Below are 27479 nucleotides of genomic sequence, written 5' to 3' on the forward strand. Positions count from 1 at the left end.
AGTGGAGATGGAGAGGAACGGATTGGGGCAGTATAGAGAGGAGAGGATGTAAGGTGTGGAGCGGACGACGCTGGAGCCGTGGCAAGGCGATCGAGCGGGCAGACGACTTCAATGCTATGCACCGACCTGAGTAGGCTTCTCGGTCGCCTCGCCAGCATTAAAGCAACACCAACGGCTTGTCCAATTGTGTCATCTGACTGGATCAATAGTGTGAAGTCACGTCCGCTCTGGAGCGGCTTGACTGGAATGCGCCGCAAACACTTCGCTTGGAGAGGGTTTTCGGGTGGAGAAGGCTTTGGCTGGGACGTGGCGGCCATGCGTGTAAGTGTCTCACGTTCGGACTCGCGCAAACCCCACCCCCAAGTATGCATCCGGTTTGTGGGATTCGGACACGTGGATGCGTCCGCGGACCGAGTGGGCACCGTGTTGGATGACTTGCATCGCCCGGACATGCTAGTCTGGACATTTGCGAGCGTTTGAGGGTCAGCAGAGGAGATGCCCTTATACCTTAACTCCTTATATTTGCTCCGCTAAAAAAGTTAAAAAGGTTCCTAACAGAACCTCAAACTTAAGTCCTCCACCGAGCTAGATCCCACATGGAAGCCTCTCTTCCTCTTCTTCTTCCTTCTCCCTTCCTCCTCCTTCCATGTGGCCAACAACTCCTTCTCGCTGCTATATCATATCCGTGAGCTAGCTAAAACCTACGATAGATTCTCGACAAAAGTAATTTGACAGAATCTCACCGTGCGTGACGTAAGCCCGCGACGATAAAGTATGCAAAATTCTTCCTCCATGAGCAATAGCTTGGGTGTTTACTCGACTAAATATGGGTTCTTCCGTTGGTGTGGTCCGGAATGCAAGCATTGATCAGAATCGGTGATGGCTATTTGTGTCACTTTTCATGTACTTGTTCTTCCTGTAGGTAATTTTTCCTCTCTGTAGGTGTTCCTCCATGGTGCTGCAACTTTGTGTGAACGTCTGGCCTAGGAATGATAGACTACTTATATCAACAAGGAATTCATTATTACTCCATCTGTCCTACAGCCGCCGCCTCTTCCTCCTCCTAAAAAAAGCAGCTAGGGTTTCTGCCTCTCGCCGGCTCCGACGCAGGTCCGCCTCGTCTCCGGTGGCCCTAGGGCCATGGAGGCGCGGTGGATCATGCCAAGGGCCAGCGGGAGGGCTTCGTTTTTAGTCGTTTCTTTCAACTTTGTTAGGGTTTGTGTTCTGCTCAGGAAGACGAAACGGCGGCGGTTTTCTGAAGATGGAATAAAGGTCTCCCCGCCTAGCCCCCGTTCCAGTGATGCGTCTAGCATCGTTGGTGGGCGTGTGGAGGTGTGTCTCCGGCGGATCTATCTTTGGTGGATTTGCTCGGATCTCGTTGGTGTTCGTCTACGTTCGTGTGTCTTCGGATTGTATACTTCCGATCTATGCTATTCTTTCTACGGCGATTGATGTTCTGGTGCGCTGGTCCTATGGGGCCTTAGCACGACGACTTCCCGACTGTCTACAACAAGTTGTGCCCGACTCTGACGATGGAGGGGCGATGACGGCGGCGCGCCTTCGGCTCGCTTCAGTGCTTGTAGTCGTCGCTAGGTGGTCTACGAATCTGGATGTAATTTTTATTATTTTTTGTATTCGTTGTACTGCCATGATTGAAGATGAATAGATCGGAAGATTTCCCGCAAAAAAAAAACAAGGAATTCATTCTTTTCTGGGAGCCCATTCGAAAAGAACTTCAAAGTTAAGCGTGCTTGGCTTGGAGTAATTCTAGGATGGGTGACCGATCGGGAAGTTTGTCCCTAATGCGCATGAGTGAGGACAAAGTGCGTAGAAAAGACTAGTGTTGGTCTGTGGGGTTAACCTAGATCCCTCCAAGATTAACGACCGGGAACCGGTGGCTATGACAGGGGCGTTACACTTTGCTCTTGGCCGGGGACGATGGGAGGAGTGCTGACGAGCTAGAGAAGACGAGGAGTATTGCCGCCGTTGTCGGAGATAATGGTAAGAATCTCACCGGAATTCGGCGACCGGAGGTTGGCATAGCTATGGATGTGCAAGGTGGTTGTCAAAGGTAGGGCTGGATGCTCAACCAAAAAGCCTGGGCTTGGGCCTAAGTTTTGAGCCCAAAGGACATGCCGGGTCGGGCCTGGGTTTGCCATATTTGCGTTTTAAGGAAGAGATCCGTCCTGAGGCCCGGCGGGCTTTTTCACTGACAGGCCGGGCTTGGGTCTGAAACTAGGCCTGACGACCTGGCCGGGCCAGGCCAGGCCCGAGCCTAGGTTTTCTGCTTTGGGCTTTGTTAGGCCTGGCCCGAAGCCCAGCCCGGCCTGGCGGATGGCTAGGTATAACTAAGAACCACACTGACTAACCCTAGTGAGTGCGGACACCTGATGGCGGCCTCCTCGGCTCCTCTGATCCCCAAATTCCCCCAATGCCGCTACATGGTTTTTCTCCGCAGCACCGCTGCTGTCACCATCACTTGACGAACTCGCCATCCTCCTCACCAAGCCCGATGTTGGACGTCTCTCTCTCTCTCTCTCTCTCTCTCTCTCTCTCTCTCTCTCTCTCTCGGCACCGCTGGCAAATGCGCCCTTTCGGCGCCACGTCGGACGCCGCCGTTCGTCGCTTCCGAGGTTCATCGCCAAGCGTGCCACAGTACCAAGTGTCCGCCACCCCAAGCACAAGCAGGTATGACCTCCATGGCTCCCTCTGGTGACGTGCACGCACTCACACCGACGGCTAGCACGCATGCACTGGCACTGACTGACTGACGCACGCACACCCACTACATTGGCGCGCACACATACTGGGCACACATGAGCCGCTCGGCCTGAACCGAGCCAGAGGCAAGATGAGCCGAGCCTCCAAAAGCAGGCTCGTTCAACCAGCGAGCCGTGCCGAGCTTAGCTCGTTCATGGCGAGCTAAAGGCAGGCTCGGACCGAGCTCGACTCGTGTCCAGCCCAGGCAAGGAATGCTGTGAACTTTTGTGCGGCCGAACAAGGGGAGGCGTTGAATTTGTACTCCAACGATGAGTGATCGAGTAAATTTCTCTAACGGGGATAAGGGTTCGGCTAAGTGCGGTTTAGACACTCAAGATCATTTTTTTAAACCTTTTTTGAGGAAAATCAATTTCTTTTACTTCTCTAACTGGATTTGAGGGATCGGCCTTCCAGTAGTACCCTTGACAGGGCCGGGCCTCTACTATATGCTAGTAATATCAATGGATCCGTCGAATACATAAACGAGCACATGATTTTTTTCGTCAGTTTTCTTTTGTGCAAATTTTTTTTGAATACGCACGAGTATGCGTATCATATTTTATAGGAGGGGGTGGGGGGGGGGGGGGAATCCCAACAACTACATAGAGTTAAACACTACGATAACATCAAACCACGCTTACAACCCATCGCCCCACCTACAGTGCACAGACGGGATTACTCGCTACTCGCCCACCCAGACAACAACTCAAACAGACTATCCATTTCGCCCTTCAACAAGTTCACGTGCTGCCAAGCTCTTCCCTCGACAACGACTCGCCTGACCACCACCTCCAGCTCCAGAGATGGAGAGGCACCGTCAAAGACGATTGCATTCCTATGCTTTCAAAGCTCCCAAAGTACGAGAGTAAGGAGAGCGCTCAACTCCTTCAGCTTATGCACTCCTATCGTTCTCGCAACGCACCCTCCCTTGAGGGTGTCTTGGGCCGTGAGAGACCACTCCGGTTTTCGTAAGGCCGAACACATTGTTCTCCACGCTGTTCTTGCAAAAAAACACAAGTCAGTAGGATGTGATCAGAAGGGGCACACATCTTGATGCGGATGTCCACGTCGGGCGAGTCGGTCAGAAGTCCAACATCGATTTCTCATAGCTAGCCAGGTGAAGAAACGGCACTGCAGAGGGGCCCGAGACCTCCATGAGAAGTCCGCGATTGGTACCACCTCCCTGCCGGCGAACAATGCCACGTAGGCGGAGCGGACCGAGAAATGTCCGTTTGATTCCCATGACCAAGAGATGGAGTCGGGACACTCTCCTGTAACTGAAACCCTTGCAGATGTTGCCCGAGTGCCATCTTGTTCCAAAACATCAATATCATTAATATGAAGCAGATCGATTATGCAGATGATATTTACAGAAAACAAAAGCATGCGCGTGATATAGTCTGTCTTACTGGATTGACCTCAACTCTTCAGGAGAATAGAAGGCCACGTCGTGGGACGCTTGTTGATGACAGCAACTGGAGGGAAGTAGTCTTTGCCAACAGTTATGGCCTGCTCATCGGGTACCTATCCATGGCCGTCAAGGGCCTGGGTTTTCTGGTGCTTACTTGGACCACCGTAGTTCTTCTGGGTGGCTACGTCTCTACACTGAAGAAGAAGGATTTTTGGAGTCTTGCATTCATTACCTTAGTACAGACAGCTGGGTTAGTCTTTTTACTAGTATTTCATAAGCGCATATATAATTACTACTTGTCAACTTAATTTGTCTTTTTTTTTGAAACGAAAGGGGTCGCCCCCCTGCCCCAACTTTTTATTAAAAAAGCAAAGGCAACCAGCACACGGAGTTCACAGCTCTCGGCTCCAGCCAGAAGTAGCCACAGCAGAATATTACAGACTCACACAGCACAGCAGTCTAAAAATCCACCAGAAAACTACGGAATGGCCCCTATAGGAACTACGAGCGCAGAGGCACTGAACTCCCTACAGGTGCATCAACATGCCAGGCAATTCTAAGCAACTCCCCTCGATGATGGTCGAGCAGCTTCAAGCATTGGAGGAGTAGCACAGCTTGGGATTCCACGCACAGGATCTTTCATTGGTATATATGTCTCCCCACCATCTCCAGCACACATTTGATGCTTCTCCATCTTCGCCCCTAGAACACAATTTCATTTCGAAACAACCATAAGCTCCATAAGGTAGCAGCAGAAATCAAATTTACAGCATCAAAACTTTTTTTCATCTTCCAAAAAGGAAGCAATGATTCAAACGAATCAGGCACAGGCATTTTGGTACAGTCAGCTATCACCAGCCAAACTTGTCGAGCCACCACACAATCAAAAAAAAGATGTTGAAGGCTTTCATGTTCACAGCAGAAGACACAAGTCAGGTCTTCCACATGCTGGCGTTTAGCCAGATTGTTCCTAGTCAGACTGTTATTGTTCACAATCAACCACAGAAAAACATGGATATTAGGGGGAACTTTGATTTTCCAAATATAATCCCTCCAAATAGAGACCATTCCGCCCCAATTAATCATCTTATACATAGATTTAACAGAGTATATCCCTTTACTATCCAAGGACCAAACAGGCTTATCAGCCATGTTGTTAAAAGGAACACTTTTAATCATATTGAGTAGTTCATTCCAGGAGGATAAGATATCTTCATTAACACACCTTCTAAAGGTCAGCTGTAGATTCTCCCCATCCCACACCTGAGCCACAGAGGCATCTTGTTGTTGACAGATCACAAAAAGATCCCAAAAGCTAGTTTTGAGTGAACAATCACCCACCCAGGTATCATGCCAAAAGAAGATACTTCTCCCATTCCCAGAGACCCATCTATAAAAAGTTTTGGCAGCAGAGCAAGCCCAAGTGAAGCTCTTCCAGAAGGGAGAGCCTACTCCAGCCTTAGCCCAAAGAATGTTTGGTCTATCCATATTATACTTGTACTCTAGCAATTTCTTCCAGTCACTATCCCTATCATCAAAAAAACGTTTACTCCAGGCAGCAAGCAGGGACATATTGAATTCCCTAAGATTAGGGACCCCCAATCCACCCCACTCTTTCCTTTGGGAGACCATTCCCCACTTGGCAAGGTGCTACTTATGATTGTCTCCAACATTACCCCAGAAAAAATGAGCCATTTGAGAAGTAATAGCATCAATAGCCCACTTAGGAAATTTCATAATGGACATTAGGTAACTTAATTTGCTTTAGTTCCTTCTTTCCTTTTTGTGGTTCAATCGATCTTCTTATTGTGTTGGATCGGACCTAACTTGAGGTACAACAAATAACAGGATCTTCGACGTTCTTCTGACTGAAAAGCTGAGCTATATTTGGGATTCAGTTTTGGCCATTTTATCTATTCGCTATGCCGTGATTGACAACAACCCTTTGCAGCGTAAACGCCAGGTGCTAGCAAATGTTCTAGCGCTTGTTCAACTAGTATTATTTGTCATTCTCTTGTGCCCTCTGGCAGCTGTCTACATGTTTGGGTTGTTAATCTCTTCGGGGATTTCTGTGTGGCGTCTGATACAACACGATTACGGGCGTGATGCTGACGGACTTGGAAACCTGAAGCCAGCGCTGGACGTCCTGTATTCCATTGCTCTACTCCAGGGTGTGATTTTCTGCTACAAAACCGTATTTGGTTTTGCGGAGGGACCTGTGGTGAACAGAATAGTTAAAGCAAGGGAGTTTGGTGATGAGGCTCGTGTTGGAATCTCGGACTACTTACTCGAAACTATTGTGGGATGCGAAAAGGACCCATCGTTCGCAAGAGGAAGAAACCTCATCACATATGCTATTGACCTGATGTGGTCCAAGTCACCTAATGATTATGTTTCAGGGGTCAGGATCCTGGATGCGTTCGCCAGACGAATGGAGATGGTCGGCAAGAAATACAATGAAGAAAATATCACGTACGATCAGTGGACATTGAAGAGGTTCATGGAGGAGCACATACTCATGAAGCATCAGATCATGTCTGCGTCCTCCGCCGTACTCCAGAAACTGCTGCAGACTTTAAGCTTGAGAAGCATGTGTGACAGAGAGACGAGGGGGTGTGCCGCGAGGATTGTGGCCAACATTGCTCAAGGCATCCGTCTGGACGAGTTCCCAAGGGGGGTTGACTACATATCTTCCCTCATCAACACATTCCAAGCATACAGTTTACTCCAACCTTACCAGCTAGAATGGGCACAGGAGATATATCAGCAAAAATGGGACAAAATGGCTCCCCATCTGCGGTCACTTGATCGTGATGCTAAAGGGGACAGTGATGGTGAACTTCTTAACGCCCACAAGGAGCTAATGGTGCAAGGTTTTCGTATCCTTGGCAAGCTCGCGACCAATAATGACAACTGCAGAATCATGCTCGACACCCCGCGTCTGCTCCAAAAGATCATGGCTCCTGTGACCTCTGACCTACTCCACCAAATCGATCATGATGCATGGCATAGCATAGTAGAGGGTTCGCTCAAAGTGATTATCAACCTCATGGTGGCTGCTACTGGGAAGACTGGCACCATGCTGCGCAGCAAAATCTCAAGCAGTAAGGAAGCGATCAGCACCATTGGGAGGATTCTCGAGTGTGACAAATGTGATCAAAAGCTGCAGGAATATGCTATTCTGGTTCTCAGGTTCCTATACATGGATACATCTTTGATCCTCGAGAATGCAGGCAGAGAAAAATTCATAGAGATGCTGCTAGTAGACATTATGACTGATGACAACAAGGACAAGGAGGACAGACGAGCGGCAGCAGCTAGTGCGTTGATAGCTCTATGCTCCAAAACTGAAACGGGTGCCAAGAGTATCATTATGGCCAACGATAATGTTGTTAACAATCTCACTATAATGATTCTTGAAAATGGTACATTCCGATTAATTGCAACAAAAATCCTGGAATATCTATGTATTCATTGTACTAGTACCAATGATGATGAAAATGTCAAAAGGCTAAAGAAAGTCATGACAGATGCAGTTACAAAGGTAATTAATTGTTGCCATCATTCTTGTCTTGTTCTCCTCGACAGTCGATGCAAAATATAGCTAGTGCTTTCAATTATTATTAAGTCAGTTCAAACTGAATATATTCTTGTCGTTGTAGGTGCTTGGAGAGATAGTTTGTTGGGCATCAGAAGAAACACAAACAGGAACTTTAGTTGACCAAGTCAGGTTCCAAGAACCAGAAACTGACCTTGAAAACCAATCTGGTGATTCACAAGTTAATGCCGAGGGCAACAACACGTCTTCCTCTAATCAGCAAGACCGCAAGCTGAGCGAGTATGGGGTGATGATTTGCTTGTTATCTCTTTGTGTCACAGTATGTGAGACGTTGATCAGTGCAGATCAGGACTTGACTCCTCTGTTTGAATCAACTACCCCTATGGATGGTGTATCTAGCTTCCCAATGAAGCTCAAGCAGATTGTAGGAAAATATATGCATCGCAGGTCTGAACACCTGGCAATTCTGAAGCTTACATGTAAGATGGTCATATCAATGATGAAACACAGGGGCGACTATATGAAAGAAGAACTGTTAAGCTTGATGGACACTCTGTCTACAGCTTCAAAAGAGATGTTTCTTTTTGATGGCTCTATGGTTTTTTACATTCAGGAAGACAGTGGCGCTACAACCACGCGGGAGCCTTTCAGGAGTCTGGCTTCCCTCGTGAAAGAAGCACAGGAACTGGTGGACAAAAGAAATGAACTTTGATGTTGAAACTTTATCATTGGGGAACCCTGTTTAAGTTAGAACTTATTGTTCACTTGGTGTCGGTAGCCTTCATGTATTGTGAGTTCATCTGTATACCATCTTTGAAACTTTGTGAGTGTTGCCAGAATATTTCTATGGGTCTCTATTTATATTGTTTCTGCAGATCGGATGAAGCACTCCTTTGGATCAACATCTGAGTTTATCGCCAGTTTCCTAGAAGTAGAGTCACATCCATTCACACTTTTTTTTCGAAAAGGGGGGATCCCCGGCCTCTGCATCAGCATGATGCATACGGCCATCTTATTAATAATAAAACATCCACAAAGTCTCGAAGTCTGAGTAGTAGCAAACTAAAAAGAAAACGAAAAGGCTCACACAGAACCCAAAGGCTAGATACATAAGCTAGCCCAACAAAGGATAAACCACAGCCGATTGGCTCAACAAAAGACAGGTAAACTAATTGCCTATCCTATTACATGACCGCCATCCAAACTGGCTGAAGATATCCCGAGCTACCGTCTCCCATCGGATAGCACCAGTAACCAAACGCTCCCTGGCCTCCGTCGGAGTGAGTAGCGACCAGGAACGGATAAGTGCCGTGGCTCTGAAGATAACCTGCAAAACATGAGTTTTTGTTGTTCTGTTAAAAACAAGATCATTTCTGCAATTCCACAGTGCCCACACTAAGGCGCACACCCCCACGCGAATATGTTTAGCTAACCCGGGCTCTACCCTATTAAGCCAAGCTCCAAACATCATATTCACCGAATTTGGTGGAGTAATATTGAAAGCAACATGAACAGTTGTCCAAAGAATTCTAGCTAGTGGGCACTCAAGGAATAAATGCTTAATGGTTTCACCCTGATCACAGAAACTACACCTAGTAGGACCTGTCCAATTGCGCTTTTTTAAATTATCCTTTGTTAAGATGACTTGTTTATGAAGAAACCACATGAACACCTTAATCTTCAAAGGAACTTTGACATCCCACACATGCTTGGAAGTAGGAATCGAGCTGGAGTTGATAACAGCAACATACATGGATTTAACTGTGAATTCCCCCGACCTAGTGAGATTCCAGCGCAGTTTATCAGGTTGTTGTGAAAGCTGGACCTGCATCAGTCTCCTAACTAGATGCAGCCACTGTTCCCAACGATTGCCCACTAACGATCTTCTAAATTGAATATTAAGTGGAATGGAACGAAAGACTGTTGCAACCAGAGCATCACGCCTTTGTACAACACGATACAACGCCGGATACTGGATTGCAAGGGGCGTATCACCGAGCCAACAATCCTCCCAGAATCTTGTGCTGGCACCATTTCCAACAACATGCTTTGCCCTCTGAAAGAATGAAAGCTTAACTTTCATTAGCCCTTTCCAAAAGGGTGAATCAGTCGGTCTAACCGTGACCTGAGACAAAGTTTTGGTTTGAAGATACTTATTACGAAGGATTTGAGCCCAAGTGGCTTCAGTTCCTGAAGCTAACTTCCATAACCACTTACTAAGAAGGCATCGGTTCTTGACCTCGAGATTTTCAATCCCCATACCCCCTTGGTCTTTCGGCCTACAAATGATATCCCACTTCGCTAACCGGTATTTTCTTTTTAGCTCATCTCCCTGCCAAAAGAACCGCGATCGATAGAAGTCCAGTCTTTTCCTTACCCCAACCGGTACTTCAAAAAAAGACAAAAGGAACATGGGCATACTCGTCAACACCGAATTAATAAGAATTAACCGGCCTCCATATGACATTAGCTTACCCTTCCAACAGCTTAGCTTTTCTCAAATCGATCTTCAATACACTTCCATTCATTGTTCGTAAGCCTACGGTGATGTATTGGAATCCCTAGGTATGTGAATGGTAACTCCCCCAAACCACACCCAAACAATTGTTTATAGGCTTCAAGCAGAACAACTCGCTTTTATGGAAGTTAATTTAACATCCATTCACACAAACACAAAATTTAACATCGTTTTGTCCCTGTGCCGGAAGTCAAAATTGTGCGTCCGCCCTCTCCAAGACACAGATGTCATGTCCCCATACAACATGTGTGATGTGCCGCGGGAGGGCCTGCCGTACTCTTTAAGGCATCGTTTGGTTGCATCGGCGGCAAACTCCAGTCGGATGACTTTGAGGGGAAGGTGGGATCCCCTCCTACCACGGGGAAGATCTCCCTAAACCCTGCTGCCATTTGGTCACGGGTAGATGGGGAAACTGAATAATTCAGGCTACTTGATTCACACGACAGCTAATTTCAAATTAAACATAGAAAGCCGAATAATTCCACACGAAATTTCCGAAGGTCCTAGCAGAAAGCACAAATGATTCAAAAAATTACGGAGGAATGTTTAGGACATTACAAAAAACTCCAGAATTTAGAAATAATCAAAGGAGATCAATGGAAAATTTGCAAACGAATAAACAAAAAAAAAACAAGAATATCATCTTGGATGTTGCACTCTTGACATGCCAGATCGGCTGCGTTCTTGCTCGAACTGACTAACCTGGTTGGGGCCAAGCGGGCTATCAACATCCCTGTGGTTGTTGGTGGCGATTTTAACTTGATCCGCTCGGGGGTGGACAAGAATAACAACAACATTGACTAGACTAGGGTTTCCTTATTCAATAATGCAATTGCGGCGGCTGCTTTGCGCGAAGCGGCTCGGACCAGGGCCAGATATACTTGGACTAACAAACAAACCCAACTGGTTCGTAGTGTGCTGGACCGGGTTTTCTTTACGCCTGAATGGGAGGTTCTGTTCCCCACGTGCTTTCTAGTGGCTGAGACGCGCATTGGTTCGGACCATGTCCCACTTATCTTCTCCTCTGGGGAGGAACACATTCGTCGTAGCCCTAGGTTTTACTTTGAAACGGCGTGGTTCGAAGCGGAGGGTTTCGCCCAGATGGGGGTTGATCGATGGGGATCGATCTGTGCCCAATTGGGGCCTCAACATGGACCAGCGGAGTGCTGGAATACGGCTGCAGGAAAGCTGCGGGCTTTCCTGCGAGGGTGGGGCGCTAACTACGGTGGCGAGTCCAAGAAGGCTCGTGCATGCATTGTAGAGGCAATTGCGCGGATAGATGCGGAAGCTGATCGCCGGCCTTTCTCGGAGGAGGAGTGGGCCCATAGGTACGACTTGGAAAACCAAGTCACGGCGATTTTACGAGCAGAGGAGGAATATTGGCGCCGTAGGGGCAGAATCAAGTGGGTCACGAAAGGGGACGCTAATACCGGTTACTTCCACGCTTATGCGAACGGGAGGAAACGGAAGTGATCCATCCTTCGTTTGCATGCCAACCACGGGCTCCTGTTGACTCAGGATCAAATCGAGGCCCATATCTACGAGTTTTCCTTTGGCCTTTTGGGGATGGCCGACGAAAAACCGATCTGCTTGCGCGATGATCTGTGGGATCATGCGGAGCATGTTTCCCCTGAGGGGAATGGCAGGCTTGCCCTTTCCTTTACGCACGAGGAAATCGATCAGGCCCTAGACGGCATGAAGACCAGCACTGCGCCAGGCCCGAATGGGTGGCCTGTTGAGTTTTTCAAAAAGTTTTGGCCCTGCCTAAAGCATCTGTTCTATGTCATTGTCAATGGCTTTGCGATGGGTAGGGTCGATCTTTCTCGTCTAAACTACGAGGCCATTAGCCTGATTCCTAAGGTGAAAGGGGCCGATAACATTAAGCTCTTTAGGCCCATCACCCTGATTAATGTGCCTTTCAAAATCTGTGCGAAAGCCTATGCTGCACGACTGGCCCCGATCGCTGAACGGGTTATTATCACTAGTCAGACGGGCTTTCTTAAGCGTAGGAACATCTTGGAGGGCCCAATTGCACTGCAAGAAATCGTTCACGAGTTAAAGCGCACTAGGGCCCAGGGCGTGCTCCTCAAATTAGACTTCGAGAAAGCTTATGATCGCGTGAACTGGGAGTTCGTGCGAGAAGTCTTCCTCAAAAAGGGTTTTGAGGCAGGTTTCGTGCATCGCATCATGCACCTCGTGGGTAGTGGGCACACGGCGGTCACTATCAATGGCAACATGGGCAAGTTCTTCCGTAACAAACGGGGCCTTCGGCAGGGAGATCCAAGCTCGCCTCTTATTTTTAACTTTGTTGCGGATGCCTTGGCGGCCATGATTAACAAAGAGCGTGTAGCAGGGCATGTTGAAGGGTTAGTACCCCACCTCATCCCTGGTGGGGTCACGCACTTGCAATACGTCGATGACATGATGCTCTTGTTCGAGCCCGACGATCAAAGCATAGCTACCATTAAGCTTCTGTTAATCGCTTTTGAGATTCTATCAGGTCTTAAGATCAATTTCCTTAAGAGTGAAGTGATCACCATCGTGGTGGATGATCCGGAAAGGGCTCGGATTGCCAATCTACTTAATTGCAAGCTGGGGAGCTTCCCGATTAAGTACCTTGGCGTCCGATTTCGACCAAGAAACTCTCCATTGTGGAATGGGAACCTCTATATGGGAAGGTCGCAAATGGGGTGAGCCCTTGGAGGGGCCGGTTTATGTCCTCGGCGGCTAGGCTTATTCTCACTAACTCGAGCTTGTCCTCCCTCCCTCTCTTCACAATGGGTAAGTTTCTACTCACGGATGGGGTTCATGCTAGATTCGACACTCCGCGCTCTCGGTTCTTTTGGGAGGGAGCTGGGAGCCTGGGACAAAGCGCAAATATCACTTAGTCAAATGGGCTGCGGTGTGTAGGCCAAAAAAATTTGGCGGGCTGGGTGTGCTGAACTCTAAACTCATGAACGTTGCCCTCCTTTCTAAGTGGTGGTGGCGTCTGGCCCAAAACGGGTCGGGACTCTGGGCCGACATCTTTCGGGCTAAATATTTCCCGGATGGGAACCTGTTCAATGCTTCGAACAACGGTTCGGCCTTTTGGAAAGGGATCCAAGCGGTGTGTCCGGCTTTCACAGTGGGTCCACAGTTCGGCGTGAACGATGGCAAGTCCACACGGTTTTGGCTTGATCATTGGTGGGGCTAGGGGCCGCTGTGGCAAGCCGACCCGGAACTGTACCAACTGGCTACGAACACCAACATTCTGGTGGCCGATGCGCTGTGTGTTCAGCCACCGGCTATATCATTCATTAGGACGCTCGACACGACGGAGGCTGCCAGTTGGGACTTGCTGTCGGCCGACTTGGGTGGTTTGACCCGTGGTATGGGGCCGGATACAATTTCGTGGAGGTTGACAGCCTCCAAGAAGTTCTCGGTCAAGTCCTTATATGACAAGCTATCCGAGGGTACAACTCTAGACATAGCTAGGGGGCTATGGAAGGCCGGTATACCTCTCAAAATCAAGATTTTCTTGTGGCAGATGTTCCGAAACCGCTTACCAACCTCCGACAATGTGGCCAAACGCAATGGGCCGGCGGATGGAACATGCACCACTTGCGGCTTAGGGGAAGACGCTAACCACATGTTCTTTGGTTGTTTGCTCGCTAGATTTGCATGGAGTGCGGTTCGAGACGCTTTCAATCAAAACTGGAATCCGCAGTCTATCCGCGATTTGCTCTCTATCTTAACGACACAGCGTGGGGCTAATGCCAGGGTAGTCTGGCGATGCGTTGGGGCGCTGTTATGGTCCCTTTGGACGGTCCGGAACAAAATTACGATTGAGCATAAGTTCCCGGCCCACCCTGCTGATATCATCTTCAAATATCACATTTTTCTACAGGTTTGGGCGCCGTTGGGGAAGAAGCGTGACGAGGATCGCATGAAGGAGGCGATGGAGCTAATCAAGAGCACCATGGTGAAGGCGCGACAAGGGACGACTGCATGACTTTCAACCGATCCATCTTGCGTCTTGAGGCTCCGCTTTTGTGTTCTAGACCTTCTGTCTGCCCTACCTAGTTTTATTCAGAGCCGTGGGCTCGCAGACTTGGTTATTTGGTTTGTAAGAATTATGTTGTGTGTGAATTCTGCCTGGGGGCTTTATTAATTTAAAGCCGGACGCTTCTAGCGTCTTCGTTCAAAAAAAAATCTTGCACTCTAGACAAGACCATCCAGAAGAAGGTGAATATTGCCCCATTAGCTGCTTGTACATGCATACTTTGAGAGTCATGGGGTTCAAAAGTCGGGTTTTGATAGTTCGGATAAATGCAGGTATATTCGGCTGTAAATGCACCGACAAGAATCCATATAAATGGCCAAACTGTTAGATGTTGCAAATGTAACGATTAGAGTGATATGCCAAACTGTCAGCTCTTGACCTGGTGTCTACCATTTCTCAGTGCACATTCTGTTATTACAGTTTCTGCTACAAAGCCATGTTTCATAACCCAAAAAATTATACAGTGAACGAAAAGAAAAACACAAGCCACATGAGAGAAGCTCAGAAGGTTGTGCTGATGGCATCTAGTACAACCCTTCATCGCCAGTTACAGAGTAGAGAACAAAGCTGGGGAACGACGGCATGGTCATGTCCCTGCATCACAGCATGCTCGGATGTCAGTCAAGAAGTCATCTTCTCAATCTCAGCATTGTTTTCCAAAGCTGAAAATATAGTGGGACTACTTACTTTAGGTATGGGAGAGTCATGTAATTCAGCAAGGCTGGATTCGCACTTGTGAATGCTTTCCATTCGTCGGGATCTATCTTCCCATCGCCGTTCAGGTCTGCCTCTTTGAATGTCTGTCGGATATAAGTGAGCATAGTGTTCATCGGTAATTGCCTTTGGCTCCTAGGTGCATATGCACCATTCTGAGTGTTAACGCTTGTTGCAGGGTCTATTCTAGATAAACCAAAAACAGAAGGTTGAAAAAAACCCCGGTGTGGTGCTAAAGTTGGAGGTAGCTGGAGCTTACCTGACCCTCTCGACCCGTAACCCTCGCCGCCGCCGCCACCTTCCCCGCCCGGTCCCGGCTGGTTCCGGCGGGCCTCGCTAGCGCGCAGGCCAGATCAGGGTTCTCCTCCCCCCGCTCCTCTCTTCCCTCCCTCTCGTTCCTCCCGCGTCGTCTCCCCGAGCGAGGCGAACGGGGGCTCCTCTCGCCGCCCCCAGCACCCCCCTCCCCTAGCGCTCCTCCCACCGCCACCGGCCTGCGCCACCGGGCCCTTCCCGCGTGGTGTCGGCGGCGGCGGCGGCCTTGTCCACCCCCTCCCTCCCCCCCCCCCCGCACAGTGCCCTCGCTCGGGTGGGGGTGACCCGCGGCGGTGCTCCTCGGTCTGCAGAGGTTTTGGCGACGGCGGCTGCTCTGGCGGCGTGGCTCCGGGTGGCTAGGGGGCGGTGACGCGGCCACTTGGCGGCGGGCTGGCGCGGTGGATGGTGGCGACGCTCTCCCGGCCCAGAACTGGCCCCCTTTGGGCCCCATCTGGGTCTGGGCAGGCCTGGCTCGATCTCGTCTGCGGCGGCTCCGTCAGGGGTAGAGGAGGTGCGGCTTGTGCGGGGGGTTGTGGAGACGGCGGTACGCCTACTGCAGCGCGGCGAAGGGTGCTTCACGAGCCCCTTTTGGGCTCGGACGGGCCTCGAGGGCCCGGTATGCTCCTCTCGCGGAGACTCCAGCATACTGAGACCCCCCCCCCCCGCGTCGCCCCTGCTCGGGCGACTCGGGGGCACCAAACCCTAGCTCCGCCGCCCCCCTTTCTTCTCCCCTCGCCCTCGCCGCTGCCTGAGGCCGCCGCCGGGCAAGCCCGGGGTGCCGCCGAGGAAGGTGGCGGCGGGGCCCTGGCGCCCCTGCCTCTGCTGCGGGGGGCCGTGTTCCCCAGGGCGGCGGCCCTGGTCGGCGAGGCGTCACCGGCCCGGCGGCAGGCGGTGGCGCGGGCATGGACCGGCACTCCTGGCCGTGTGGATGGCGGGTGCCCCGGTGGACGGGAGCCCTGGTGCTGCGGCGGTTGTGGCTCGCGGTGGCGCCAGATCTGGCCGCCCCTGCCCCCTGTTTCGAAAGCTCCGCCCCGGCCAGATCTTTCCGGCTTCTTTGCGGGCCGCCGGATCTTGCGTCGGTGGGTGGTGGAGGTGGGGATTCGAAGACCGGGAGAAATTCCAGGCCGGCCTTGTCGGTCTTGGCGGCGGCGACGCTCATGGCGCCGTTCCCCTCCCTGGAGGCGTCGTCCAGGTCAGATCCATCGCCCCCCCATCCCTCTAGTCTTCGGGTGAAAACCTCAACTCTGTTGGGCGGCGGCGGCGCCCTTGGCGTCGCGTCCTTCCTGAAGGCGCCGTTTTTGGGAGCTAGGTGGGCAGTGGGCTCCTCGGCGATGCGGTGAGTGTGCAGCGGCGGCAGTAGCTGGTCTTCTTTGTCTGCGACGAGATCTCAGTGGCTCTTCGCCTATAGGGACGCTATGCTACTGCTCCTCCGTTCGTTCCGTTCCAGCAGCTCTTTCTCTTTCGTGTCCAGTCTGTGGGTGTTGGGTGGTGCTCTGCTCCATGAGATCATTCTGAGGCTAGGCGGGTGAGCTAGGTTCCTTTCCAGATGCAGCCTGCCGGTGTCTTTCCCCCCAGGTTCTAGGGTGAACTGCTACACTGTCAACGGTTCGGCGCCTTCGAGCCAGGCGAGGAGACAGGGGTCTTCTTTGACACTAGGCTGGGAGGTCATGGCAATCTGGGGCCGTTGGTGATTTGGCGACGGCGTGCCCTCCCTCGCCGTCAGAATGGCTGCTCCTGTGCTGTCATTATCCTTCTCCCTGGTGATTTGAATGCGAATGAGGACCTACACATCCCCGAGCTGCGTGTCTCCTTGTTCGATCATTTAGCTGGGTGTGTGTGAGGCTTGTGTGCTGTTGTCCAGCGCCTCTGTATCTTGTCGTTTTTTCGTTTTCTTGTGTTGGTTTCGAGTTTGCAATCCTGGCCGGTTGATGGCTTTGTTAATTCAAAGCCGGGCTCTTCTGGAGCCTTCGTTCTAAAAAAGATGCTCCTCTCGCCGCGTTCGGTCGGTGACAGCCGACGGCGGTGGAGGTTGTCTCCTCCCGCGTGGCTGTTGTCGCCGCCGCTCCTCGTTTCCGCCTGCTCCCTTTCGACCTCGTCGGTCTTGCTTCGCTGACCATGGTGAGGCAGCGGTGATGACGGCAAGACCATGGTGGTGCATGTTGGTGGGCGGCATGAGTGGTGGAGCGCATCGGACAATTCGGGGATGTGGGTGATTGGTGGAGGGGAGAAATCCCTGCCGGCTTATCGGCACCGACGCGGTGACGCTTGTGGGCGCCACCGTTCCTTCCTGAAGGGCGTTGGGTATTCCCCTTCCCCACGGCCCCTCCGTGTACCAGGGAAACCCTAGGACTTGTCCGGGCAGCAGCGTCGTCGTCGTTTCCCTTCCTGAAGGTGTTGCTTGGTATGCGGAGGTTCGAGATGCTAGGTGCGAGGTGGTAAATCTCCGGTGGCGCAGCGGTTACGGGTCATCGTCGTTTTCGTCGATCCGACGCTGTCGACATTTTTTTTCCTCTTCTTTCTCTTTTGTTTCTTTTGGGCCTGCTTGTGCTGTTTGCCCCAGCATTGTATTCTTTGTTGTATCGGGTGGTTGCTATATCTATATAGCAGGGCTAAAGCCTATTTCGTGAACGCTTGTTGCACGGCAACATTTCATCTGGTTGTGGCGTACTCGTACCTGATCAACCATCTGTTCGACAGCATCGTCAGAAAGAAGTAGGTCTGATTCATTTAGGATTGCAAGCACCATCTCCTTCAACTGCACAAATGATCAGGTTCAGTAAGTACTCAAACCGTCAAATTGTAAAGGTAGAGTGTCGTGCTATACTTAGCGCATATAATGTTTTTTGTGCTATTTTTCCCACTAGCATGCGAAGGCATCATTAAAAATATAATTTTAAGCATTTGTCATTTTCTAAAGCTGTATCTATGATGTCTATTAAAATATGGGCCCTGACAAAGAATGCAAGTAGATACATTTATAAACATCTAATGGCTATGATTTAATAATTGAAGACGGTCCACCAGATCGACGGCCTGATGTTTCTGGTTTCTGTGAGAATCTCTAGCAGATTTCTCTTTTTCTTTCTCTCCGTATTTTGCTTTTAGTATATACAGTAATAGATAGATGAAGCTGAATGTACTAACAGAGCTGAAGGGATAACCATCTAAATCTGCAAACCGCAGTGCGTGGTAGTGTGTTCAAAACGCCTCAAAGTAGTATATTCAGTTGACATGATTATGTGCAGAATGATAGTCTTCATCTTCAGTAAATAAACAATATTCCCTCCGTCTGGAAATACTTGTCGGAGAAATGCATGAAAATGAATGTATCTAGAACTAAAATACGTCTAGATACATCCATTCCTCCGACAAGTATTTCAGGACGGAGGGAGTACAAACCTCTTCACGTTCAATGCTGCCGGTGCCTCGCAGGTCATATAGTCTGAATGCAACTGCCAGAAAGAATCCTCCAGATGTTAAATAGGAGAAGCACATATATACGAACCTACAGGATATACGTTCTATGTAGAAAAGTGAATACAATTTGTGAAAAGTCCATACTACTCTTTATACGTTTTTTTTGTGTGTGTGTGTGTGGGGGGGGGGGGGTACCCAAGCACTTCTCCACATATAAACAGAAGTCCTCCCAAATATACTACTCCCTCTGTTCCTAAATATAAGTCTCTTTAGAGATTGCATTACAAACTGCATAAGGATGTATAAAGACATATTTTAGGTGTAGATTTACTCATTTTGCTTCGTATGTAGTCATTTGTTGAAAACCCTAGAAAGACTTATATTTGGGAAAGGATGCCCTCTGTTCCTAAATATAAGTCTTTTAAGATATTCACTATAAACTACATACAGAGCAAAATGAATGAACTTATACTTAAAAAGCGTCTATATACATTCGAATGTAATCTCTATAATGGAATCTCTAAAAAGAACTTATATTTAGGAAGGGGGGAGTAGTATATAGTAATAGGCTACAGCTACTTGAATTGCACCCAGAATTTATGAAATGCTAGTCATGTCTTACAACATTCGCACACAAAATATAACATTGGGAGAAAAGGGTGGCTGGTTTCGTACATGCAATCTTGTCTGCCATGGGTGTATCCGGGTGAAAAAATTGGAGGGACCGAGCAAACTCATCAAATTCGATCACACCATTTCGCTTCATATCAAACAGATCAAATATCTGCAATAGTCGAATACACATGTTAACAGGTTACACGGTTGATCCAATATGAGATATCACAGATAATAATATTCAGGCTCCAACTACTGTCTCATCTTGCTGTACACAGTACACGCCGTCATGCCAAAATTAAAGGACATCCAAATTGTTGAAGAAATTATAGCTATTTAGAGCATTGGAATAGAATTATGAACTGACCCGATCGGCGAAAAGGCTTTTCCGATTGCTGTTCCTGAAGAGAGCAAGTTGGAACTCCTCCTGTTAACAAAAAAAAGAATTTTCAGAAGGAACCACATGGTGAATTTGCTGCCTCAGCGAGAAGATTAGCCTAGCTAAAAGAAGATATAACAGGCCTGATATATACCTTGTGAATGAGCCCATCCTTGAATATAGAATAGCTAATCTTTTCAAAGAACTCGTAGAGGGCTTTCACTTCATCCAAAGAAACTGCATGCATGCGGGAAGAAATTAGTTAGTACACCCTCCGTTCAAAATAGATGACCCAACTTTATACCAACTTTGTCTTAAAGTTAGTACAAAGTTGAATCATCTATTTTAGAACGAAGGGAGTAGAAATTAAACGACAGGGGAAACGCATGGACTCATTCTTGCACTGAAAAAAATCACCAGAAAGAAAAGCAGGAGCTAGAAGTTCTTACATGTGGTTGATAGACCTTAGATCGCAGTAGGCTAGTAGATCCGGTAACCTACCTTCTCCTGGTGCAGATGAACTCGATCCAGCGCCGGCCATGGTGGTGTGGAGACGGCGGCGACGTGGACAGAGATGGCGGCGGTGGTGTGTTTCCCGTGAGCACCGCGCTTACCCTAGATCGGTAGGGAGTGTTCGATGGGGTTTGTGGCAGCGTTCAACCTCGTGAGTCGTGCCCCGGCCCCCACCTCTGTTATATAGCGCGGGTCACAGGGCCCCACCAACCATGGTTTGGTTGGGCACCCCCGATCTGGGCGCGGGTCAAGGGCCCGTCGAGCCGTTGGGCTCGATCGGGAGGAGATCAACCTAACATTCTCCCCCTTGATCTCAACTTTACTTTTAACCTTATACATTCTATTTTATTTGGTTCATCACATATTGGTACATAGAGCATGTTTCATCGTCATAGCTCAATTGCCGATAGAATCATTCAGCTACAACATACGTTTTGTTCAGAAACAAATTATGTTCCTTTTGGGCTTATCCAGGAATCATAAGGCTTTCCCTTAAACCCATGCCGGCTAAGTATTTCTTGAACACATTGGGTGGTAAGCCTTTCCTTAGCGGATCCGCAAGCATATCTTTTGTCTTTATATGTTCGAGACTTATAGTTTGATCCTGGTTTTTATCTTTCACAACATAATACTTTATCTCTATTGTTTTGGCAGCATTACTCGACTTGTTGTGAGCATAAAATACTGCGGCCTGATTGTCGCAGTACATTTTTAGTGGTTTGTGAATACAATCTACCACTTTTAAGTCGGGTACATCTCCCTTTAGCCATATCGTCTGCCCCATGGCTTCGAAGCATGCTATGAATTCTGCATACATCATGGATGATGCAGCTATCGATTTGGAGCTTTTCCACGAAATAGCTCCCCCAGCGAGGGTGAATACGTATCCTGACGTGGGTTTTCTATCATCTTTGTCCCCCGCAAAATCTGCGTCTGAATACCCTTTTATCTCTAGGGAATCAGATCTCTTGTATGTTAGCATGTAGTCCTTCGTGCCTTGCGCATAACGCAATGCTTTCTTTACCATCTTCCAGTGCTCTATGTCTGGATTCTCTTGATATCTACTGAGTACCTCGGTGATAAAGGCTAAGTCAGGGCGAGTGCACACTTGTGCATATTGCAAGCTGCCAACTGCCGGAGTATATGGTACTCCTTTCATTTGATCAATCTCATACTGGTTTTTGGGACATTGGAATTTCCCAAAACTATCGCCCTTAACTATGGGAGCAGGTGTGGCTTTACTCGCATGCATATTATACCTTTTAAGAACCTTTTCTAAAAATGCTTTCTGCGATAATCCTAAGACTCCACTGTTTCTATCTCGGTGAATTTCTATGCCCAAAACATATGATGCTTCACCAAGATCTGTTATGTCAAAATTCGAGGATAAGAACTTCTTTGTTTCTTGTAGTAGACTAACATCACTGCTAGCAAGCAGAATATTATCCACATACAAGATTAGGAAAATATATTTCCCATTTTTAAACTTTGCATAAATGCAGTTATCCTCAATATTTTCTTTAAATCCAAAACTTTTAATCATTTGATTAAACTTTAAATACCACTGTCTAGAGGCTTGCTTTAATCCATAAATGGATTTCTTTAGGCGGCATCCCATATTTTCCTTGCCTTCCATGATAAAACCCTTGGGCTGTTTCATGTAGACATTTTCCTCTAAATCTTCGAGAAATGTCGTCTTTACATCCATTCGATGTAACTCTAAATCAAAATGAGCAACTAATGCCATTATGATTCTGAAGGAATCATTACATGAGACCAGAGAAAATGTCTCATTATAATCTATCCCTTCTCTTTGTGTAAATCCTTTTGCCACGAGTCGTGCTTTATACTTTTCTACATTCCCTTTAGAGTCATACTTAATTTTGTAGACCCATTTGCAGCCTACTGTCTTGGCTCCTTTAGGAATTTCCTCTAAGTCTCAAACATCCTTGGAACTCATTGATTTCATCTCGTCTTCCATTGCCTTCATCCACATCGATGAATGAGGGCTTCTCATGGCTTCTTCATATGAGGTGGGATCTTTTTCCATATGAACCATTTCTATGTTATAAACTTTAAAGTCAGTAGAAATAACTGACTTTCTTGGTCTTGTAGACCTTCTAAGGGCCTCCGTTTCTGGCACATTCTGTGCCTCAACTTCTGGCACTTCTTCTAAAATTTGCTGCTGCACCTCCCTTTCATGCTCAACAACGGGTTCAGTCAGCTCCTGACTGACAGGTTCTGGGTCTGCCCCCACAGTTGTCATGGGTGGAGTTGCAACTGGTAGTGAGAAAAATGGCTCCTGAATCATCGGATTAGGTGCATGCACCCTCTTCTCCTCAAGATCAATTTTCCGAGCTACCAAGCTCCCCCTCATCATTTCATCCTCTAAGAAGACTGCATGTCTCATTTCTACAAACTTTGTATATCTGTCTGGGCAGTAGAAACGGAAACCCTTTGATCTGTCTAGATAGCCAATGAAGTGGCAACTTACTGTTTTGGGATCTAGCTTTGCAATGTTTGGATTAAACATTTTGGCCTCAACGGGGCACCCCCACACCCTGAAGTGTTGTAGAGAAGGCACCCTTCCAGTCCATAGCTCGTACAGTGTTTTGGGCACCGACTTGCTTGGTACTCTATTGAGAATGTGAATGGCGGTTTTAAGCGCCTCCATCCATAATCCCAATGGCAAGTTGGAATAACTCATCATACTGCGCACCATATCCATAAGTGTACGTTTGCGCCTTTCAGCTACTCCATTTTGCTGAGGCTCGCCCGGCATTGAATACTGGGCTACTATGCCAGTCTCCTGCAAGAACTTTGCAAAAGGTCCAGGGACTTGGCCATATGGAGTGTGCCGACCATAGTACTCTTCCCCACGGTCGGACCTGACTATCTTTATTCTTTTATCATGTTGATTTTCAACTTCAGCTTTGAATATTTTAAATTTATCCAATGCTTCAGATCTTTCTTTAATTGGATAAATATATCCATGGCGAGAGTAATCATCTGTGAATGTTATGAACGAGTCATATCCATCCACACTTTTCACCGGAAATGGTCCACAAATATCAGTGTGGATGATTTCTAGTGTGCCTGTGCTATGGATTGCACCTTTTTTGATTTTTTATATACTTTCCTTTAATGCAATCGATGCATGGTTCTAAGTCTGAGAATTCTAACGGAGGAAGAATTTCACTCTTGACTAATCTTTCTATTCTCCCCTTGGAAATATGGCCCAAGCAACAGTGCCATAATTTTGATGAGTCGAATGTTCTCTTTCGTTTCTTTTGTTCTTTATTCGACACAGAAACGTGTTCTTTCACATTGCATACAGAATAAACTTTTTCACGAAGTGATAACAAATAAAGCTCATCTTATAGTAAAGCATCACCCACATAAGCATGATTATACCAAATGGCACACCTGCCATGTCCAAAATAACATTCATAATTATCTTTGTCCAAACAAGAAACACTAATTAAGTTTCTATGACATGATGGAACAAATAAAACATCTCTAAGTAGAAGATTGAATCCATCAGCTAACTCCAAGGAGATGTCACCGACATCTTCAACTTCTGCTTCAACTCCGTTTGCGACTTCAATGCGTCTTTCTCTTCTTAGCATAGTCCGCGTCGAACGGAATCCCTGTAAATAATTTGTAACATGAACAGATGCTCCTGAATCAATCCACCAAGTGGATTTTGAAAACTGTGTATACAAGGATTCATTTACAAATGAAACTATATTGTTACCTCTTTTTGCCATGACTGACTTCATCCAAGCAGCGCAGTCTTTCTTGTAATGCCCTTTCTGCTTGCAGTGGAGACAAGTGTCTCTGTCCACTGAGAAAGGTTGTTGTTGATGCTTATGCTGATAGGGGGCTTTTCCATGCTTTGAAGGAGAACTTTTATTGTTTTGATTGTAATTCTTTTTCTTGTAATCCTTCACATAGTTGAGTGAACCACCATGTGCAGCTTTGAGTCTGTCCTCTTCTTGGACACGCATTGCTATTGTCTTTTCAATGTCCCATGTTCCAGGTGACATATTGTAGTTTACAACAAAAGTTTCAAACTCCTTTGGCAGTGAAGCCATGACCAGGTGGACCAGGAGCTTTGGTTTGATCTCCAGATCCTCGTCCATGGGCTTTAGCTTTGCTGCCATATTGCTCATCCTCGGGATGTGCTCTCTTATTCCATGACTACCACCTGTGTAATGTTGTGTTACCAGTTGCTCTAACACTTGGGTGGCATATATCTTTGAAGAGCCAGTGAACTGGCTCTTTATCTTTGTAAGCAAGTCCTTTGCGGAAGTGCACTCTGCAATGGAGCCCACAATGGTGCTCTCGATGGTATTCTTTATAAATGCCATGCACATTTTGTTTGCATTGACCCACTTTTGGTTATCTATGAGGTAGGATTGCTCCAAAGGAGCATAGTCCCCCTTCTTTTTAGCCCATGCAACATCATCATCAGTGGCCTTTCTTATTGGCTCTGTGGGTCTGACCGGCTGTGGTTTCTCCACTACCCAGTCAAGATCAGCACAAACAAATGCCAGTTCAACTTTCTTCCTCCACTCAGTGTGGTTGTCACCTCTGAGTGTCGGAACTTCTTTTAGGCAACTCATCAAGTGAAAGCCTCCTGAAATCACAATTTAAGTGACATCAGTATAACAATCATATGCAATAATCTAACGTTGGTCAAATTAAAACTTGTCTATGCAATTAAATCTATATTACCGTTGGGCAAAATATTAGAAATAAATGCACCTTCAAATTTCAATAATAAACATGATCATGTTATTAATAACGTTGGTCAGAAAAAAATAACATAACCATATCATTTCAATAATTACTTTAACATGCTCTTAAAAACATAATTCTATCTAAACTTTTATTTTCTTTTTAAAGAGAACTAATAATTATTTACGCAGCGGAAAAACGTGAATAAAAATTCACGAACTTTTTACTTTTTACAGAAACTTTTCTTTGATTAAATAAAAGATTCATGAAATTTATTATTTTCTCTGTAAAATTCATGAACATTTCTTTTTATGAAAATTTTCTATTTGAATTTTCAGAAACATTTTCTGTTTACCTTTCTATTTTCTAAACAAAATTTTTCGTTGGAAAAAATTGCATAGAAAATCTATTAGAAGACTGCCCAAAAAACTGGACAAAAACTATTAAAACAAAAAATTAAAAAGAAAAGAACGTTGGCTCAGCCACGCTGCGCTTTGGCCGATGGCCTTCTCTGCGCTCCGCGCGAGCTGGCCTCGCTCCGGCCTGCAGCCCAAGCGCGCGTGGGCTGCGCCCGCGCCGGCGCTGCCAGCCCGTGCCTCTTTTCGGCCCAAAAGCCAACAGAGGGTCAGGGTTCCGATCCGGGCCGTTCGTTGAGATCCGATGGCCGACCGTGCGCATCGCTGGGTCAAAACCAGCCAGCGCCGTCGTGGGGGGAAACCCTAGCTCATTTCCTCCCCCCGCACGCCGCTCGCCTCGTTCCCGTACCGTGCCATGGCGCTCGACGCCGGCCGCTCGGTCACCGCGCCGCGCCGGTTGCCGGCGACGGCGAGCTAGCACCGCGCCGTGCAAGCCCTCTCCATTCCTTCTCCCCTTCCCCTTCTTTTCTCTCCTTTGTATCTCCCCTTCTCCCGCAACAGAGAGATTGAGAGAGAGCAGAGAGATCCCGATGTGGCGGGTTGGGGCCACGCCGGCCGCCGGCGACGGCTCGAGCCACGCCGCGCGAGCCTTCCCTTTCCCTGTTCCATCCGTGAGAGACAGAGACAGAGTGCATCGAGGCTCCCCCTTTTTCCTTTCGCCCCATCCACCGAAACCAGTGAGAGAGAGGGATCAGAGACGCCAACAGAGCCGTGCTTTGCTCTTCTGTTCGATACAGCGGCGCCTCCCCCATCCCCCTTGCCGGTGCGCGCGAGCTCCCGAAGGAGAGCACGCCGCCGTCAAGCGGTTCGGTGGTGGTGCCCGTTGGCCCTTGCGGGGTAGTGTTCTTCGTCCCGGATCCTCGGCGTGCCGATGCGATTCGGGATCAAGAGGAACGGCGCGGCTGGAGCGGCGGCACAACTTTCTTTGAGATTTCTTTGCCCTCTGGTTAGGGTTCTTGGGAAAGGGATCTCTTTTCTTTTTCTGTTTTTGTTTCTTTGTACCGAAATCATCTAGCCCGACCTGTATGATACCATTGATAGACCTTTGATCGCAGTAGGCTAGTAGATCCGGTAACCTACCTTCTCCTGGTGCAGATGAACTCGATCCAGCGCCGGCCATGGTGGTGTGGAGACGGCGGCGACGTGGACAGAGATAGCGGCGGTGGTGTGTTTCCCGTAAGCACCGCGCTTACCCTAGATCGGTAGGGACTGTTCGGTGAAGTTTATGGCAACGTTCAACCTCGTGAGTCATGCCCCAGCCCCCACCTCTGTTATATAGCGCGGGTCACAGGGGCCCACCAACCATGGTTTGGTTGGGCGCCCCCGATCAGGGCGCGGGTCAAGGGCCCGTCGAGCCGTTGGGCTCGATCGGAAGGAGATCAACCTAACAGTGGTCTCTTTGGCCAGAAGAGCAGCATCCCCATGCCGTGGAGCTCGTTTGAACTGCTTTGACGATGCACAGCCCATACAGGCCGACTCACAAGACTAACAAACCCAACCATTTTTCTCCGTCTTTTGCAGAAAGGGATGAAGAAAACACCTAGGACAAAAGGGCAAAGACATTGGTATCAGCACAAAACCAATTAGTATTAGTTTTACCCGGAGAAATGGAATCCAGCAAAAGCAGAACAGCCCAGAAACACAGTCAGCAACCAGGGAAACAACCAAGACACAAGCTCACTGGGAAACAAGGAAGGATGCGTTGTTCGATCCACGGTGCTAAAAGATCTACAGGTGGCTGAAGAGAAAGAAGGATAGTGTGTACAGTAGCATGTTCCAGGACAATAGCGTCAAGCTTATGGCTGATGCAACGGGGAAGGAGTTAGAAGAAGGAGACCATATATTTATGCGCGTGCACAGAACATGGGTCCAGGGATCTACGTCGTCATACTGACACAAGTGTGGGCACAGAATATTGCTCTACTGATAACAACAAGACACTGGAAGGCAAAAGTTGACTTGCATGCAAACAAGATCGCCACATCTATGCATTCCCTTTTATCAGTATGCAACACAGAAACATATACTAAGGGCGTCTCCAATGCTGATCCCAAACGCATCCGTCCGCAGACTCGGATGC

General features: G+C 48.1%; 1 protein-coding gene across 1 annotated transcript; it reads right to left on the reverse strand.

Annotated features, from left to right (window-relative positions):
- Window positions 1-14973: 14973 nt before the first annotated feature.
- LOC123096510 (calcineurin B-like protein 7) lies at window positions 14974-27188 on the reverse strand. Its single transcript, XM_044518257.1, has 8 exons — window positions 26789-27188; window position 24483; window positions 19882-19964; window positions 19716-19775; window positions 19409-19517; window positions 18716-18768; window positions 17991-18071; window positions 14974-15090 (listed from the first exon to the last, which is right to left on the reverse strand). Exons 1-8 carry the CDS (start codon window positions 26864-26866, stop codon window positions 14974-14976), a joined length of 582 nt encoding a protein of 193 aa, XP_044374192.1. The 5' UTR covers window positions 26867-27188.
- Window positions 27189-27479: the final 291 nt, after the last annotated feature.

Source organism: Triticum aestivum, chromosome 1B, assembly GCF_018294505.1.
Source record: "Triticum aestivum cultivar Chinese Spring chromosome 1B, IWGSC CS RefSeq v2.1, whole genome shotgun sequence".
NCBI lineage: Eukaryota > Viridiplantae > Streptophyta > Magnoliopsida > Poales > Poaceae > Triticum > Triticum aestivum.